Genomic DNA, 20,206 nt, shown 5'->3' with positions numbered 1-20,206 from the left:
TTTTACAAATTGTTTTATTTAAAATATTATTATTGTTATAATTAGAGAAATATTGTTAGTTTTGAAGTTTTATACAGTACAGTTCTGTATTAACCCTTAAGCTGTGCATGGCATACATATACGACAGGACCTGATGGCAAAGTTCAATTTCTCAAATTTGCTCTAATGCTTTCCAGTTTTTTGTGCATACTAGCAAATCCTGCAACTTTGTCTAAATGATCACAAACGTAACTTGTAAAGTAAGAAAATAAAAAATAATTATAAAATTGAATATTGAAAACTTTAGATATTGAGATCAGCTGCAAAAATATATACTATCATCAATTGTTCATTTGGTGTTATTATGCTCTCAGAATAGTATATGATCTTCATTTTCATTGATTTAGAATATATGTTTTCAGTTTAGTTTACTGTAAAAAATATCATCAATGTGGCATTTGAATTATGTGCCAAATTTAGAAAAAAAATTGATAACTACAAATGTTCAGGGTTTGTGAAAAATCCATTCTAATAGGATTGTAGAACAGGCAACTGTGCACATTATTTGTAAAAATGGTGAGAATCGGTCAGAAACTGAATTTTTTGAAGCTGACTCAAAGTTTTAGAGATAACTGAAGTTATCGACAATGAATAAGGTAGTTCTAATTCATTAATTTACTTGTATGTTTTAATAAACGTTGTTGTTTGGCATTCGTACTCGAATATGTGAAAGTTGTAGGTCAATATGTGTTGGAATGATGTCAAGAAAAAATATCTCCCCTCCAAAAAATCTAAATACTGTATAGGGAAAATTATAATGATTTAGGGGATAAAAATGTATAGTGGTACCTCGATTAACGAGTTTAATCCTTTCTGGCACCGAGCTCGTTATGTGGAAAACTCGTCTTAAGAAACAAATTTCCCCATATAAAATAAAGGAAATAAATTTAATCCGTTCCACTCACAAAAATATCCATACTTGTATGACATTTTATAATGTAAATATAATACTGCACATGTATTTATGAATGTTTTGTTGTACTATTTTCATGTTTACCTTATGAAGAGTCGTTGCTGGCTTGAATGAGACGATGGGGAGGTGGGAAGGAGGAGAGGGGTTATGGTGTGGAAGGAGAATCCACCTCTGAATCAGGGGGGATCTCTCGGGAATTTCTCCCCACTGGGACTGGTTTGTGGTTCACTATCACTGGCTCTTCTTTTCTCTACTTTTCCAAAGAACATATCTATTGACAATTGCTTTTGTCTTTGTTTTAGGATGTTCCTAAAACGAGTCAGCAAATTGTTATTAAACATGTTCACACACAAGGTTGTCACTGCTTTATCAGGGCAGCTTTTCCAAGAATGCAGTCACCTTTTCAAACATTCCCAACACTTCCCTGATCTAACTGGAAGAGGCAGCATCCTCCCTTACCTCCTCATCTCCTTACTAATGGTGCAAATTGTTGATGAGGACCTGCCATACTTCCTTGTGAGATCAGTCACACAGACACCACGCTCATGCTTTACTATTATTTTCTTCAAATCCACAGTAATTGTGTCTTTCTTCCTCTTGACAACACTATCTTTAGCAAGCAGCTTCTTTGGCGACATCTTGCGTTACAAATTGTAGTCACAAAACCACAAAATACTGAAAGAAAAGCCCAAATAAATGCAGAGGGATGCTTGTCGTGCACGATACAACAACAACACTGGTGTCGGAGGCGTCCGAGAATTTGCAAGAACCCGCGAGACGCTAGGAAGCACCATGTGGTTTTGCTCGTTAATAGAGGTGAAGCTCGCCAATAGAGACAAATTTGCTGTGAGTGGCTCACTCGTTACTCGAAATGATCGTAGATACAGCCGCTCGTTAATCGAGGTGCTACTGTACTTTATAAAAGTGATAAAGCCCTGATCATCAAAACCACCCAAAGAGACAAAGAAAATAGAATTTGAAATCTGTGAAAAACTCAGTCAAAAAAAATTCAAAGTCCCAAGTTCTGCCAGTTGTGACTGATTTATTGGGAGACCAATTTCATTCTATCTTGACATAGTTAGGGATGGGTATGCACTCTCCAGGATGTAGAGGTTACATCAAAATGAGATAATAAACAAAGGAGATAAAAAATATATATATTTTTTGGATATTGGTGACAGTAACAGATATTAACATTAGGCAATACATTTTTATGATATATAACAAAATAGAGCATGATAACATACTCATTATTATTGGTATTATTATGTATTGCTCAGCAATGCTATACAGGCACCAGCTGCATATCCACTTTGTGGACACTTCTTGCTACTATTCTTCTTCATTGTACATTGAACAAGTGCTTGCATCTCTTTATTACTGCATTATCCCTCAGTTCCAGTTAATAGGAGCTGTTCTCCTTATCAAGAAAATGTTCTCCTTTTAAAAAAAAAATTGTCTAAATTACATTTTTGAAAATATTGGGATGAAACTTGCATGACACTTATGCCAATAAGTTGGTGATTTGTTTAACATTTAATATTAATTTTTACTTAATTCAAATATTTTTTTGCCCAGCCCCAGCTTTTACAGCCCAGGCTGTAGCAGCTTTAGGGTTAATGCATGTGGTTTGTATTACGTAGGCTGTTAGAGAGGGAGGGGAGGCAGCCGAGAACCCGCCCATACCCCCTTCCCCATTCAAGCCCCCACCCTCCTTACTCCTGCCCACCCTCCTTACTCCTGACCATCCTCCTTACTCCTGCCCACCCTCCTTACTCCTGCCCACCCTCTTTACTCCTGCCCACCCTCTTTACTCCTGCCCACCTTCCATACTCCTGTCCACCCTCCTTACTCCTGCCCACCCTCCTTACTCATGCCTACTCTCCTTACTCATGGCAAGCCTCCTTACTCCTGCCCACCCTCCTTACTCCTGCCCACCCTCCTTGCTCCTGCCCACCCTCCATACTCTTGCCCACCCTCCATACTCCTGACCATCCTCCTTACTCCTGCCCACCCTCCTTACTCCTGCCCACCATCCTTACTCCTGCCCACCCTCCTTACTCCTGCCCACCCTCCTTACTCCTACCCACCCTCCTTACTCCTGCCCACCCTCCTTACTCCTGCCCAGCCTCCTTACTCATGCCTACCCTCCTTATTCCTGCCCACCTTTCTTACTCCTGCCCACCCTCCTTACTCCTGCCCATCCTCCTTACTCCTGCCTACCCTCCTTATTCCTGCCCACCTTTCTTACTCCTGCCCACCCTCCTTACTCCTGCCCACCCTCCTTACTCCTGCCCACCCTCCTTACTCCTGCCTACCCTCCTTATTCCTGCCCACCTTTCTTACTCCTGCCCCACCCTCCTTACTCCTGCCCACCCTCCTTACTCCTGCCCACCCTCCTTTCTCCGGCCCACCCTCCTTACTCCTGGCCACCCTCCTTACTCCTGCCCACCCTCCATACTCCTGCCCACCCTCCTTTCTCCGGCCCACCCTCCTTTCTCCGGCCCACCCTCCTTGCTCCTGCCCACCCTCCTTTCTCTGGCCCACCCTCCTTTCTCCGGCCCACCCTCCTTACTCCTGACCACCCTCCTTTCTCCGGCCCACCCTTCTTACTCCTGGCTGCCCTCCTTACTCCTGACCACCCTCCTTTCTCCGGCCCACCCTTCTTACTCCTGGCTGCCCTCCTTACTCCTGACCACCCTCCTTTCTCCGGCCCACCCTTCTTACTCCTGGCTGCCCTCCTTGCTCCTGCCCACCCTCCTTTCTCTGGCCCACCCTCCTTTCTCCGGCCCACCCTCCTTACTCCTGACCACCCTCCTTTCTCCGGCCCACCCTTCTTACTCCTGCCCACCCTCCTTACTCCTGACCACCCTCCTTTCTCCGGCCCACCCTTCTTACTCCTGGCTGCCCTCCTTACTCCTGACCACCCTCCTTTCTCCGGTCCACCCTTCTTACTCCTGGCTGCCCTCCTTACTCCTGACCACCCTCCTTTCTCCGGCCCACCCTTCTTACTCCTGGCTGCCCTCCTTGCTCCTGCCCACCCTCCTTTCTCTGGCCCACCCTCCTTTCTCCGGCCCACCCTCCTTACTCCTGACCACCCTCCTTTCTCCGGCCCACCCTTCTTACTCCTGCCCACCCTCCTTACTCCTGACCACCCTCCTTTCTCCGGCCCACCCTTCTTACTCCTGGCTGCCCTCCTTACTTTTGCTCAAAGCACAATATCTAAAAAAAATTATTAAATTTTTCTAAAAATTTACTATATTTTGGTGGGAAAAATTTAGTTATAGGAACCTTAAATTTGTTTTATTTTGCCTAATAGGTAATACTGTTTCCATCTGTGCTCGGCTCCCCAGGACGATAGCAAACACAACTTCTGCCCATTAATGATGGTAAGGACAATTTTATTCTTACTGTACTAATGTGTGTGTGTGTGTGTGTATCATGATATTGTCATTAACTAGTGATGGTAAGTATATTTATTATGTTGTCATTAACTAGTGATGCTGAGCGTATTAACCCTTTAAGTGCGCAACACATCATATGATGGGTTGAGTGACTTGCAGTAACTTGCGCTTTACATCATTTTTTTTTTTTTTTTTTTGAGATATATACAAGAGTTGTTACATTCTTGTACAGCCACTAGTACGCGTAGCATTTCGGGCAAGTCCTTAATCCTATGGTCCCTGGAATACGATCCCCTGCCGCGAAGAATCGTTTTTTCATCCAAGTACACATTTTACTGTTGCGTTAAACAGAGGCTACAGTTAAGGATTTGCGCCCAGTAAATCCTCATATGATCCATTGGAGTACCGCGCAAGATTTAAAAGGCCCGCGGGGTAGAGCGGGCTCCCATACGCTGCTTAGGCGCTATAGTAGACAGACGCCATTTTGTAAAAAAAATCCAGCTCGCGCTACCATCGCGTGGGAGGCATCAGTTACCCAGCAGCCACCATGTCGAGCGCACGGCCGAACACTTCCCGGGCGCGCACCACGCAATCACTCGCCCAAGAGCAAATAACCAGTGAATTATTTTCTGACGGTGAGGAAAGTGATTTTGATGACTCTGACATTGATAAAGACTACACACAATTGACCGATGATAGTAGCACTGACAGTGAAAATGAGATACAGCCGCCTCCCATGGCGAGGCCTATATGCTCACCCATACCACCTCGCCCAGTGTCTACTCCAATTCACCCTCGACCACACAGTTCATGTGATTATTTAGAGTCTGAGGATATTTTCAGTGACGAGTCAGAGGAAGGTGACTCTTTTTCTGGTTTTAGTGAAGTGGAATCAGAACATAGTGTTACAGAGCCTGGTGCCAGTACCAGTGGTGTTACTGGGCGAGATTTTGTCGCGTCAGCAGCGTCTCGCCCAGCCAAGCGCCACCGCATGGAACAACATGAGGCACCAAGAGTAGTGTAGTGATGGTGATGTTCTCGGGTAGTGTACTCACCTAGTTGTATTCACCTAGTTGTGCTTGCGGGGGTTGAGCTCTGGCTCTTTGGTCCCGCCTCAACTGTCAATCAACAGGTGTACTGAGCCTATTGGGCTCTATCATATCTACACTTGAAACTGTGTATAGAGTCAGCCTCCACCACATCACTTCCTAATGCATTCCATTTGTCAACCACTCTGACACTAAAAAAGTTCTTTCTAATATATCTGTGGTTCATTTGGGCACTCAGTTTCCACCTGTGTCCCCTAGTGCGTGTGCCCCTTGTGTTAAACATCCTGTCTTTATCAACCCTGTCGATTCCCTTGAGAATCTTGAATGTGGTGACCATGTCCCCCCTAATTCTTCTGTCTTCCAACGAAGTGAGGTTTAATTCCCGTAGTCTCTCCTCGTAGCTCATATCTCTCAGCTCGGGTACTAGTCTGGTGGCAAACCTTTGAACCTTTTCCATTTTAGTCTTATGCTTGACTAGATATGGACTCCATGCTGGAGCTGCATACTCCAGGATTGGTCTGACATATGTGGTATATAATGTTCTGAAAGATTCCTTACACAAGTTTCTAAAATCCGTTCTTATGTTAGCCAACCTGGCATATGCTGCTGATGTTATCCTCTTGATATGAGCTTCAGGGGACAGGTCTGGTGTCATATCAACCCCCCAGGTCTTTCTCTCTCTCTGATTCTTGAAGTATTTCATCTCCCAAATGGTACCTTGTATCTGGTCTCCTGCTTCCTGCCCCTATCTTTATTACATTACATTTGCTTGGGTTAAACTCTAGCAGCCATTTGTTTGACCATTCCTGCAGCTTGTCCAGGTCTTCTTGAAGCCTCAAGCTGTCCTCCTCTGTCTTAATCCTTCTCATAATTTTGGCGTCGTCAGCAAACATTGAGAGGAATGAGTCTATACCCTCTGGGAGATCATTTACGTATATCAGAAACAGGATAGGTCCAAGTACAGAGCCCCGTGGGACTCCACTGGTGACTTCACGCCAGTCTGAGGTCTCACCCCTCACTGTAACTCTCTGCTTCCTATTGTTTAGGTACTCCCTTATCCACTGGAGCGCCCTACCAGTTACTCCTGCCTGTTTCTCCAGCTTATGCATCAACCTTTTATGGGGTACTGTGTAGTGTGGTGATGTTCACGTGCTTCCACCTTATATGCACGTAACGGCCGTACTGTGCGTAGACGGGCTTCAGCTCCTGGTTCACTGTGTACATGACTTCCTCGCTGTCGTGCCCCTGTTGCGTCTCGCAGGACACCAGGTGTACTAGTGTGGAGTGATGGTGCTGGTTTTATTCCTCGAATTCCTGCCTTTGACAATAAAGATGGGATTACCGAGCTTTTCCCTGATAATGGAGAGGATATGAGTGAATTTTACACTCATATCCTATTTTATTTTACAGCATTCTATGATGAGCCACTCATGGAATATATTGTACACCAAACGAACCTTCATGCGACTCATCTCATTAGAAGAGAGAGAACAGAATTTTCACGATTGCAACATTGGAAAACCACCAATGTAGGTGAAATGTATGTGTTTTTTGCAATATGTATGTTGATGAAGCACTGTGTCAAACACGCTATCACAGATTACTGGAGCAAAGATCTGACTATTTCAACACCTTTCTTAGGGAAATATATATCTCGAGATAGGTTTCAGATACTCCTCAGGTGTCTGCATTTTGCAAGTAATGAGGACCGGACAGAGGATGATAGACTTTGGTGAGTGATGCACTATATGAATGAAGTGATTGATAAGTTCAGAGATTTTTACGTATCAGCACAGAAGCTGGTGATTGACGAATCCTTTGTGCTTTTCAAAGGATATGTTTCATTCAAGCAGTATATTCCCTCCAAACGAAACAGATTTGGATTGAAATTCTTTGTACTGTGTGACTGTGAAACAGGATATGTGTTACACATGATTCTGTATTCAGCTAGTGATGTAGACATTCCCGGTAACGACGAACATGGTTTCTCGGGTAGTGTGGTGAAGTCACTGATGGCACCATGGATGAACAAGGGCCACATCTTATACACAGATAATTACTATACAAGTCCATTGCTAACTAAGTTTTTGGTTGAAAATAGAACTGGATTGGTTGGCACAGTAAAGGCACGAAGGAGGGAAATGCCAGTGTTTGATGGTAGACTTGCAGTTGGTGAGTGCCAGCTACAGAAATGTGATCAAATACTCTTGGTTCGGTGGAAAGACAAGAGAGAAGTGAACATGCTGACAACCATTCATGATGGTACAATGGTGAACAGTGGCAAGGTGAACTGTGTAACAAAAGAACCAATATATAACCCAGATTGTGTTCTTGACTATAATATCAACATGCGTTTGATTAATAAGGCTAACATGATGGTTGGCACTATCGAGTGTGTGCGGAAAACATTGAAATGGACGAAAAAAGTGTTTTTCCATCATGTTGACATGAGCATGTTGAACTGCTATAATATGTATCTGGTGAAAACTGGACGTAAACCTAGTTTCCGTGCGTTTGCTTTTACACTTGCAGCACAGTTATTAGCAAAGTTTGGTAAAGATGTCCCTGGCATACAAAGACCAATCATGAACCCAGTGTTGCAGCATGCTGCTACACCCAGGCTTGCTCACATGGAGGCCTTTCAGCAACACAGACTAAAACATTTGTCACTAGCTGGAAAGCGTGCAATAGGCCAACGTGAATGCCCAGTATGTAAAACAACAAAAAGGAGAGTACAGAAACGTAAAGTGGTGCAAACATGGTGTGAAGCGTGTGCAGTTCCATTGTGTGCTGTCGACTGCTTCAACGACTACCACTCTCTCCAAGAATTCTAAATGTGCAATAATAGTGCAAAAACCTGTACATAGTGCGTGCTTGTGTGTACATATAATAATGAACATTGTGATTACATAATATAATGGCGTAATGGGAAACATTTGTGTGCACATGTGTATACTCGATGTATGTAACATTTATTGACAATGACTGTGATGTAACATTATGTGCAACACAATTAGTGACTAATATTGCTAATAAAATAGGCCTAGACACTGTAAATAATGATGCGAAAATAAATTCGTGGCAACTCTGGCTGCTTGAAGACCACGCGCGACGCCTCTGGGACACACCATGCATGAGCGATCTTGCAAGGTGTGACATCTCACTCATCTTGTCGGCTCAATTACGTCGTCGGTAAGTTCAATTGAATTTTTTTTTCTCGTGGTCAGGGAACACGACTTAACAGGTTAGGAAGAAAAAATAATTTTTTTTTTTTGGTATGCGCCTGTGGGTGACAAATGCTAAATAGCCTGGAGCTACACAAGGGTTAATCTTGGTGTTTTCATTACCCAAATTTAAATTTAAATTTTGCCCCGAGGGGCGAGTTTATTGGACAGCGCCACTCATCTTGTGAGTGAACATGAAAGTGATACCGCACCTATTAGGACGACACAGCGAGCGTATCCAGTTGTAGCTGTGAACGCCACCCATGCCCACCTATGCCATCTCCAATTTATATAGGTGATACATAGATGAATCATTTTCTGGGTTCAGTGATAATGCATCTGATACAAGTAGCATAGATGAACAGTGTTAGCGGTTTTCATGGTGGTGTTTTCCATAGATATTTTCAAGATTAGCTAAATCTCTTCCAGAATGGCTGAATCTCTTCCAGATTGACTGACACTTGCCATAAATGACTGAATCTTCCAGTCAGGGACCTTACAAAACAGTATTTTCAAGACTACCTTATGCATTACAAGCTTGGCTACATACCACTTACAAGTACTAAAGCCAAGGGTGTACATGAGTGCGTTATTTGCAAGCACACAGAACAAAGAAACAGCGAAAATCTATCAGTACCTGGTGCAACGAGAGCGAAGTCGCGCTTTGTACCATGGACTACTTCATTGATTATTAATCACTTCCGAAGTACTGATTGTGTAATACAGTGTGTTAGTGTGTAAATAGTGTGTGAAACTATATATATTGTATTCTTAGTGAATTTTTAGCAAGTAATATTGCAACAATAAACATTGTGGATACATTACTGACACACAGTATCACAGTTCCATGGAACATTATGAACGTTCTGTTGTATACATATTGTAAATAACAAAAATATGCATCATATACAATAAAAGAACTAATAAAACTGCATTGGAAATACATAGAACAAATAATTGAAAATATATTTGTGGCAACTCTCAATGCTTGAATGGCCTGCACACTTGCTTCTGTGAGTTTCTGGTACGGGCGACAAGCCGTGATGACGTCACAGCGCACCTTGTCCACATCCCCACAGCCAAAGTAAGTGGAATTTTGTATTTATTTTTACATAGACATGTTCAGGGAAGGGAATTTATAATTTTACAAACAAAAAATATTTTTTGGGGAACACTTGATTTCATGCGCACGGGGAATGTCACAATAAACTCGGCGCATCACAGTGGTTAAGGCACTTGTAGGTATATTGTAGGGTTCAAAACTTGGGTACAAGATGGATTCCTGAGGTGTTTGCCAGCTTGAAAAAAATTCCCAGCATTCCCCATGGTTGTGGGCAAGCTCATATTCAAGGTAGCAACCATTTTGTATGTATCTGTTTGTATATTGAGCTCCCAGTCTCTAGTTGGCCATGTTTTTGAGAAAACACTCTCTGATGTTAAAATACAGGGCATATTGCTTGAAGATGAGCATGCCAGTGATTTTGATAACTCAAATATGGAAAAAGACCTGACACAGGTGTCTGATACTAGTGATACAGATATTGAAGTGAACGCTGTGGAGAGTGTATACAGTACACAGCTCTCACAGCCCTGCCATGCCGGCCTAGGTCATCACCATCAGTGGAACAACACACAGTAATTTTTGTATGTTCCACTGAACATTTAGCACCAAATGCAATTTGTTCGGACCATCCTGGAATTCCTTAGAGTAGGGTTCGTTAGAGTGAGGATGCACTGTAATTAAATCACTAATATGCTCACAATACTTTTTGAGTATAGCGATGGGTCACACATTTTATTATATAAATATCTCACACTACACACTATTGAATAATATTACTCGAAAAAAAACAAAAAAAAATCAAAGACATTGAAATAATTAAGTAATAATATTTTTGTGGCAACTCCCACCTGACAGCTCGGGTGGAGCTGACCGCCTCCGACGATTACTCTGTCAACGCCTCACTTTTGCCAGACTTCCTCGCCCTATTGTGGTCAAAATATGTCACAAATTATTTTCTATTTTTCCCATGATCAGGAAACACAAATGAACACTTTTATAAGACGTGTTGCAGGCTAAAATCGCAAGAGAGCAGCCCAGGGGTTAACAAAAACCAACTAATAATATCAGGGGTTTCGCGGCCTGATGAACGTATCGACATCATAAAACCAAAACACGCTGAGTCCCTGATGAAGGTAATGCCATCATCAATTAATGCATTTTTAAAAATCCCATTTATTGTCCGAATATTATGGGACTGGTTTTAAATGTGCCCCTTTATATTGTGAACAGTTTGATAGCAAAATGAATGACGTAGCATGAAAATTGAGGTTAGAAAGCTGAAAAGAGTACAGTTCATCTTCACCAACGAACCCCGTTCTAGCGAATTCCCAGAAGATCCGAACAAATTGAATTAGGTACTAAATGTTCAGTGGAACATACAAATGTTTGATTAAGCGAAGATTGTTCATCCAAGCAGTCACCGAGACCGAGCGTCGGAGGTGGCTGTCATCATCTATGATTCGCCAAAGTGTAAAGAGTTATACAGTGTTTTATTATGCTTATCCATTGTTTCCAGGGAGAAATAGTTGAAGGATGATAAAATGGTATTAAGGGTCATTGGTGAGAGTTATTGTCAGGGGGGACAAGTGGTGTCAGTAGTTAGGGTTTATTGTTAGGGGACAGGTGGTGGTGTAAGTTATTCTCAGGGGAGGCAGGTTGTGTCAGTGGTGTAAGTTGTCAGGGAAGCTGGAGTAATAGTGGTGTAAGTTGTCATGGAAGCTGGAGTAATAGTGGTGTAAGTTGTCAGGGAAGCTGGAGTAATAGTGGTGTCAGGGGAGGCAGGTTGTGTCAGTGGTGTAAGTTGTCAGGGAAGATGGAGTAATAGTGGTGTCAGGGGAGGCAGGTTGTGTCAGTGGGGGAAGTTGTCAGGGAAGATGGAGTAATAGTGGTGTCAGGGGAGGCAGGTTGTGTCAGTGGTGGAAGTTGTCAGGGAAGCTGGAGTAATAGTGGTGTCAGGGGAGGCAGGTTGTGTCAGTGGTGTAAGTTGTCAGGGAAGCTGGAGTAATAGTGGTGTAAGTTGTCAGGGAAGCTGGAGTAATAGTGGTGTAAGTTGTCAGGGAAGCTGGAGTAATAGTGGTGTAAGTTGTCAGGGAAGCTGGAGTAATAGTGGTGTAAGTTGTCAGGGAAGCTGGAGTAATAGTGGTGTAAGTTGTCAGGGAAGCTGGAGTAATAGTGGTGTCAGGGGAGGCTGGTTGTGTCAGTGGTGGAAGTTGTCAGGGAAGCTGGAGTAATAGTGGTGTCAGGGGAGGCAGGTTGTGTCCCCCTCCTCCCCTCCCGCACCTGACTACCAGCGGCCGGCCCTGACCCTCCTTCCCCTACCACCGGCGGCCCGCCAACCACCCCTCCTCTTCAGTTTGTTGAGAAAATTATGTGATTTTGCTTTTTTGGATTCAATAATGCTCATATATGTAGAATTTTTAATCCAAATTGTTTGTAAGTGATTGTTCTATCATGTGCCATGTTCAAAATGATAAATACATAATAAATAGATTTTCTGTGATTTTTTGTTTTGTTGATAGTGGATGTAGGACCTTTGTTATTTTCACATGAAGGGGAGGGACAGCCTGGGGCTGACGGGTAGAACGAATTCCGCAGTGAAACGAATCGGCCTCGCCTCATATAACGCCTACGCCTCGTTCGAGTGAGGTCACACTGTATAAACATTTGAGTGTGGTTTGTGCGCTCACGGCCAATGCTCAGCCTTTGTTGCAGTGTGTGCCAGGTCGCTTGCCAGGCCAGCAAAAGAGTTAATCTTCCTTGGAGATTTCAATTTACCGAGTCTAAGATGGAGAATGGTAAACACAAATATCATAGCAGGGAATGACCCGGGAAATAACCAACCACAGGTCAGAGAACTTTTGAGATTCTGTGACAAATTCTCGCTCAATCAACAGATTACAGAACCAACTAGGAACGAAAACACACTAGACTTGTTTTCTAGTGTGTTTTTTTTGTTTTCTAGTTTTCTAGACTTGTTATCTAGTTCATCATTAGTTCACAAACAATGATGAACTAATCAGAGACATCACAATCTCAGATACTTCATACTCAGTCCATAAGCTCATTGAAGTGCGAACTAGCATAAATAACGGTAGTAGGTCTAAGAGACCCAACAAGCGAGAAGGAATATTCAATCAATTCAATTTTAACAATAAGAGGATCGACTGGGAAAAAATAAATGTAGACCTTGCAACCATTCAATGGGAGACGGTCTTAAGCGACAAAACTCCCACACAGGGAATAGCTCAACTGACAGCTGAAGCTTACAAGGTCTGCTTGAAGCACGTGCCTGTGAGGAGGGGCAGAAAGAGGACCACTCAAGAAAGAGAACGCAGACAACTGTACAGGAGAAGGAAAAAAATAACGGAAATGCTTCGGCAGACACAACTATCACAAGCAAGGAAAATAAGCCTAAGCAGGGAGATCGAAGAAATAGAACAAACGATGAAGCGATCATATGAGTCTGAGGAAATGGAATTGGAACAGAAAGTTATACAAGAGATAAGGAAAAATCCGAAATATTTTTTCACATACGCAAAATCAAAATCAAAAACCTCTACCAGTATTGGACCATTAATTACAAATGAAGGTACGTACACAGAGGACAACAAAGAGATTAGTGAAATTCTAAGAAGCCAGTATGAGGCTATGTTTAGCACACCAATAAACAACATGAAAGTTGATGACCCAGACAGCTTCTTTATGAATGACATTCAAGCTGCAGATAATATAACGGATATTACCACAAACTTGGAAAACTTTGAAAGAGAAATTGACAATATGCCTATGCACTCAGCTCCTGGGCCTGACTCATGGAATTCAATATTCATAAAGAAATGTAAAGTACCAGTAGCGAGAGCACTCAGCGTAATTTGGAGAAAGAGCCTGGATACAGGGGAGATACCAGCAGCACTTAAATCTGCAGATATAGCTCCGTTGCACAAGGGGGGGAGTAAAGCCTTGGCAAAAAATTGTAGGCCAGTTGCACTAACATCACACATAATAAAAGTGTTTAAAACGTCTGTATATAGGGTAATAACACCACAAACAGTATTGTTGGGGGTGAAACTTTAGTGCGTCTGACCTTGAGTGTGTGAAGGAAGCAGCCGCCACCTGACTGTGTGTAGCGACGTCTCTTAGTGCCTGAACTAACTATATCAACTTAGTTGTACAGTTGTGGTGAACAAAACATGTAGATACTTACATATAACATTTGTATATAGTGAATAACAGCAAAAACAGTATTGTGGGAGGAGAATGTGGGTGAGGGAGGGAGGAAGTAGCAGCCAGAGGCGGGCTGCCACTGGTTGCCACTGCCACTCAGCATGCCAACTTAGTGGTTCATTATGGTGAACACGAATGTAGATACTTATATGTAACGTCTGTATATAGTGAATAAAAGCAAAAACAGTATGGTGGGAGGAGAATGTGGGGGAGTGAGGTGTTGAGGGAGTGAGTGGCAGCAAGTGGCTGGCTGGTGTGTGGCGGTCACTCCTCGTTGCTTTTTGACTCATATTAGCGACTTAATGGTACGTTATGGTGAACAGAACATGCAGATACTTATATATAACCTGTGTATATAGTGCAATAATCGACAAAGTATTTGTTCACTGTTTGATGAACATAATAATTGAATCAACAATATACACACCATATTTTTGAGTACAGCGATGATTCACTCATTTTATTATATAAATATATCACACTACACACTATTGAATAATATTACAGCAAAAATACTATGAAAAATCAATCAGAGACATTGAAATATTTAGGTAATTATCTCTTTGTGGCCACTCCTGCCTGACAGCTGGCGAGCAACAGACCACTTGGGACGCACGCGGAGTCAGCGCCTGTTTTTTTGCCAGACTTTCCCACCCTATAGCGGGCAATATATGCCACTTACGATATTTTTTATTATTTTTCCCATGATCAGAGAACACGAATTAACAGGTTTAAAAGAAAAAATAATTTTTTTTGGTATGCGCCTGTGGGTGACAAATGCTAAATAGCCTGGAGCCACACAGGGGTTAAACATAATACAGGGTACATAACACAATCAAATTTGCCCATAGTAGGTAAGCACCATGTAAAGAATTTGGGAATAATGATGTCTAACGACCTAATGTTTAGGGAGCATAACCAAGTCAGCCAGAAAAATGATGGATTACGAGAACTTTCAAATCCAGGGATCCCATTACAATGGTTGTGCTCTTCAAATCACTTGTGTTGTCGCATCATGAGTACTGCTCAGTACTCACTTTACCCTTCAGAGCAGGAGAGATTGCAGAAATAGAGGGAGTACAGAGAACATATACGGCATACATAGACCCGATAAAGCACCTAAATTATTGGGATCGTCTCAAAGCCCTCCAAATGTACTCACTAGAAAGACGACGAGAGAGATATCAAATAATATACATATGGAAAATACTAGAGGGCCAGGTTCCAAATCTACACAGTAAAATAACAACATACTGGAGTGAATGATATGAAAGAAAATGCACAATAAAACCAGTGAAGAGCAGGGGTGCCGTAGGCACAGAGAACACTGTATAAACATCAGTGGTCCGCTGTTGTTCAACATTCTCCTGGCAAGCTTAAGAAATATTGCTGGGACAACCGTGGACATCTTCAAGAGAAAACTAGATAGGTTTCTCCAAGGAGTGCTGGACCAACCGGGCTGTGGTGGGTATGTGGGCCGCTCCAAGCAACAGCCTGGTGGACCAAACTCTCACAAGTCAGAGTTTGAGGAGTAGAGAGTACTCCTCAAGTACTTCCAGTAGAGTAGAAGTAGGAGTAGAACAACTCCCAGAACCCCATCAAGCAGGTAAACCGCCTCTAGATACAATGAAGATAAGCCTTGGGCTACACAATGAAACTTGTAAAAGCAACTGTATTGCTGCTGCCTCTAATATCAACTGGGAGTTTGAAATAGGTGACATAGTGAATATCAACCTTGCAGTGCAAACATTTCTTCACAAAACTTTTAGCCTTGCCTTAAGGCTACCTTGAGGTGTTTTCTGGGCTTAGCATCCCCGCTGCCCGGTCGTCGACCAGGCCTCCTCGTTGCTGGATTGGTCAACCAGGCTGTTGAATGCGGCTACTCGCAGCCTGACGTATAAATCACAGCCTGGTTAATCAGGTATCATTTGGAGGTGCTTATTGAGTTCTCTCTTGAACATTGTGAGGGGTCGGCCAGTTATGCCTCTTATATTTAGTGGAAGCGTGTTGAACAGTATCGGGCCTCTGATGTTGACAGAGTTCTCTCAGAGTACCTATTGAACCTCTGCTCTTCAACGGGGGTATTCTGCACATGCTGCCATACCTTCCGGTCTCAAATCATATTATTTCTGTGTGCAGATTTGGGACCAGCCCCTCTACTATTTTCCACGAGTAAATTACAGTAGTTGCATGTCTCTGCACCTTTTCCAGTTTGTTGATGTGATGCTTAAGATATGGGCACCATACAACCACTGCATATTCCAGCTTTAGTCTGACAATAGTTGTGAATAATTTCTTTAGTATTTTGCCATCCATGTATTTAAAAGCAATTCTGAAGTTAGAAAGTGTAGCATTGGCTCTTCATACAATGTTCTTTATGTGGTCCTCAGGTGATAGCTTTTTATCTAGAACCACTTCTAGATCTGTTTCTTTATCCGAATTCTTTAAAGATTTCTCACATTTCATAGAGGTGTCTGAATATAAAGTGAAAAAAATGCCAAAGGAGCTAAGTAAGAACAAAGCATTTGGTCCAGATGGAGTTTCACCATGGGTTTTGAGAGAATGTGCACTTGAGCTCAGCATTCCACTGTTACGAACCCGGATCCGACGTCCGAGCATGGAGCAGTGACAACCGCGCCATCTGTGGGTCAGCTCCCGAAACCCCCTCCAAACGGACGACGACACCTGGTGAGGACGACGTATATTGGCCACAAGGGCCAGTTTCCAGTCCTGTGCAGCACTCAACACAGCCGCTGCTGACCTCTGGTGAGGTGGTGCTCAGACACCAGTGCCATCTATGGAGTGGATAGGTGGGCGTTTGTGTCTGAGCCTGTAAGTGAGGTGCCTTAGTGTGTCCCAGTTATTGATGACGTGTCTGCTTACAGAGTCGACCTGGGACTGTTGTGATGGGAGTTGAGTCAGTCTACCCGAGGCAGCCGTCTCCATACCTTGTACTTTGCTGCAGCGGTTGTGAAGTCGTCCCCCCGGAAGAACACTGTGGTGTGTTAGCCTGCCAGTGGAGTGGCAGTGAAAGGATTACCCGGGACCAACTGTTGGAGACGATCATCCACTGGGGTATCGAGGACAGGAGAGTGATTTGTGGTGTCACACGAGGCTCCTGTCTAGGGCGTTCCCCTTATATCGTTCGTGGAGTGGCCTGACCAGCGTTGTGGGTCCGGAACCTGCCAGCAGACCGGCTGGATTTGTGGTTGACGGCCTCCACGGCGGTGCCCCCAGTGGACCTGTGTTTTGGCTGACCTGTGGCCAGGGTAGGCTCAACTTCTCAGAAGAATTCGTTGTGAGGCCACGAAGAAGCACCGAGGACTCAGCACCGAGAGTTTTGCACCAGAGTCTTCAGCAGAAGACTACAGTGTATTTTCCCCTGTAAATAAGTGTTAATACCCCTCCCCCTGTGTAACTTTTATATATTATTTATTGGTGTTGGAAATCATTATATTATATTAAGTTCTTAACTTTCTTTCCCTTCCCCCTTTAAGTTTCTTGCGTCACGGATCACATCCCTTGAAAGCCACTACTGGCTTGGGGTCGGATACAACTTCCTCTAACAACATCAGAGTAAGGACCCCGTTGCGTCCCGAGAGGGCCGTAACATAATTGGCATCCCCAGCGGGATCCGTCCCCTTGTTAAGTATGTTTGACAGGGGTGGTGAAGTGGCGTAATCCCTGTATATAATTCCCCCTGTGTGTGACGATTGCGACCTTATACGTCCTGTGCGGTGCTCAAGAGTGACTAAGTGCAATATTGTGCAGTGCGGTGCTCGCTGTGACTAAGCGATTAAGTGCAATATTGACTAGTGCGGTGCTCAGTGATTCGGTGCAATATTGTAGAGCGAAGTGTTCGCTGTGATTCAGTGCAATATTGGGTAGTGCGGTGCCCGAAGTAATTACGTGCAATATTGGCAAGTGCAGTGTTTGGTGCGATAAAGTGCAATATTGACGTAGAACAGTGCTCGGTGTGTGAAGTGCTAACGTGAAAGCGGTGTGTTAAGTGCTAGTTGAGTGTTCCATCTGTGACAATGGCAGAATAAGCTACCATCGATGATTTGGACGACGTTCAGGCTTTTCTGAACAGAGAGGACTGTCTTGCCAGATTAAAGTATCTGAGCAAACCGGAACTTGTACTAGTGAGCGCCTACCTGGAGATCAAGATCCGTGCCAGTGATTCCCGTGTGGAGATCTTGTCCAAGGTTCACCGGCACCTGAAGGCAGAAGAGAAACAGGAAGGCGGGGCTCCTAGTACAAAGGAAGGTGAGGAAATAGCTTCCACGGAAAAGGAAGATAAGGGCAGCGACGTTGACAGTGATGCAGGTGAGCTTAATATCAGCTTCCTAACAGTCAAAATGCGTGCCCTAGAGATCAATCGTGAGATAGAGTGGAAGAAGTTAGAATTAGAACGAGAATTAAAAGATAAAGAAATGGAGATGAAAGAAAAAGAATTGGCGATGAGGCGTTTAGAATTAGAAAGAGAAGAAAGAAGAGAAGAACGAGAAAGAGAAAGGGAAGAACAAGAAAGAGAGCGAGAAAGAGAAGAGAAACGAGAAAGAGAACAGCGAGAGAGAGAAGAAAACGAAAGACAGAGACAACATGAACTAGAAGTATTACGATTAGGCGGTGGTCGGAGGCCAACAACGGACACTAGCGGTTTCGATCCGGTAAGAAACATCAAAATGGTCCCCAAATTCAATGAGAGGGAAGTCTCGAAGTTCTTTGCAGCCTTCGAGAAAGTCGCTGCCTCTTTGGAGTGGCCAAGGGAGAATTGGGCCATCATGATACAGTCAGTCTTGAGTGGGAAGGCCCAAATCGCCTATTCTACGTTATCCCTTGACGACTCCGGCGATTACGACAAGGTGAAGAAGGTTGTGCTCATGGCGTACCAATTGGTACCTGAGGCATATAGACAGAAGTTTAGAAACCTGAAGAAGACCTCAGAGCACACTTTCACCGAATTCGCCACCATCAAGGAGCGACTTTTTCAAGAATGGTGTGCCTCTCGGAAGGTGGAGACCAAGGAAGACCTCGAGCAGCTGATTCTGCTAGAGGACTTCAAGGATTGTTTGTCTGGAGACCTGAAGACGTACTTAGAGGAACAGCAGGTAGAGACCTTGAGTGCAGCAGCCACCATGGCTGAAGAGTACATCCTGACTCATAGGCCGTCTGCTAAGTACGTCCCAAGGAATTACCAGCGCCGGTTTGACAGACCTCATGACGAAGAGGAAAGACCCGTCCCACAAAGTGCTAAGAAGACGCCCCCAAGTAGCCCTCGAAGGACTAGTCCTAGTAGTCCGAAACACCGTAGTCCAAGGAGGAATATGGTGTGCTACTTGTGGGCAGAAGGGGCATGTAGCTGCTAGGTGCCGAGGCAGAAGAGGTGGCAGCGTACGTAGGGAGGTAATGATGATGAGCTGTGTTACCCCACCAGCAGGAAGCCAGTCGACGACTACGCAGGAAGAACCCAGATTGTTTTCCCCTCACACTTCAGGCGGGTATGTATCGCGTGATCATACTGGTAGATCTGTAGTAGTGCTCAGAGATAGTGGAGCAGCCCAGTCCCTGATCGTGAAGAGCTCGTTACCCGAGGGAGTAAGTGTGGATGTGAGACAAAAGGTTGTCCTGGTTGGGTTTCCTAGGACGCAGTACATCGCCCCCTTAGTGACGGTACATCTCGACTCGCCTTACTTCAGCGGCACATGTGCGTTGGCAGTAGTCGATACCCTCCCTGTCGCTGGGATTGACGTGGTACTAGCCAATGACTTGGTGACCGATTGGAGCACCAATCATCCCAAGATAGCGGACGAGTCAGCCAGAACAGCAAGGTCTGAGGTAACGACGGGCCGTGGTAATGTCCAGGTAAAGACAGACCCGGATTTGAACATGTCTAATTTGTCCTCTCACCCGCAGATCGACAGCTATCTAGCAGTGTCTCCTGATTCTTCTCTCGACAAGGAACATGAGGTTACGATGGCAGAAGTACCTGAGCTAGAAGAGAGGCCTTGTGTGCAGGCACCCACGGATACCAACGAGTCTGGAGCGAAGGCGGAGGTGTACTTGCGGTATGGCAAGTTACAGCGTGTATTGAACCAGCCAGAGATTCCCCAGACGTCAGAGGTATGTGAGGTGTGTTCGAAAGGTCTAGTGGTCCAAACCAGGCTAGTGGATATAGCCTGCTATGGACATGACAGGCTCAGGAAGCTTATCCCTCAGGTAACCAAATGTTTCTTAGCGGTATTTTGTTGTGTTCTCGTATGTGTTCTCAGTGTTCTCAGTAAGGA

At 44.0% G+C, this 20,206-nt stretch overlaps 1 protein-coding gene across 1 annotated transcript in view; it reads left to right on the top strand.

Moving 5' to 3' along the window:
- The first annotated feature begins 4,277 nt into the window (after positions 1-4,277).
- The window catches only part of LOC123749320 (tripartite motif containing 13-like), a 43,603-nt gene continuing 27,674 nt past the window's right edge, over positions 4,278-20,206 (top strand). Inside the window, exon 1 of the mRNA XM_069320466.1 lies at positions 4,278-4,341. Coding sequence (XP_069176567.1) covers positions 4,336-4,341 — 6 coding nt within the window. The 5' untranslated portion in view covers positions 4,278-4,335. The remainder of the gene's footprint in view (positions 4,342-20,206) is intronic.

This window comes from Procambarus clarkii, unplaced genomic scaffold (assembly GCF_040958095.1).
Source record: "Procambarus clarkii isolate CNS0578487 unplaced genomic scaffold, FALCON_Pclarkii_2.0 HiC_scaffold_137, whole genome shotgun sequence".
Classification (NCBI taxonomy): domain Eukaryota; kingdom Metazoa; phylum Arthropoda; class Malacostraca; order Decapoda; family Cambaridae; genus Procambarus; species Procambarus clarkii.
The sequence above is the reverse complement of the archived record's forward strand: the minus strand, read 5'-3'. Positions and strand labels throughout refer to the sequence as shown.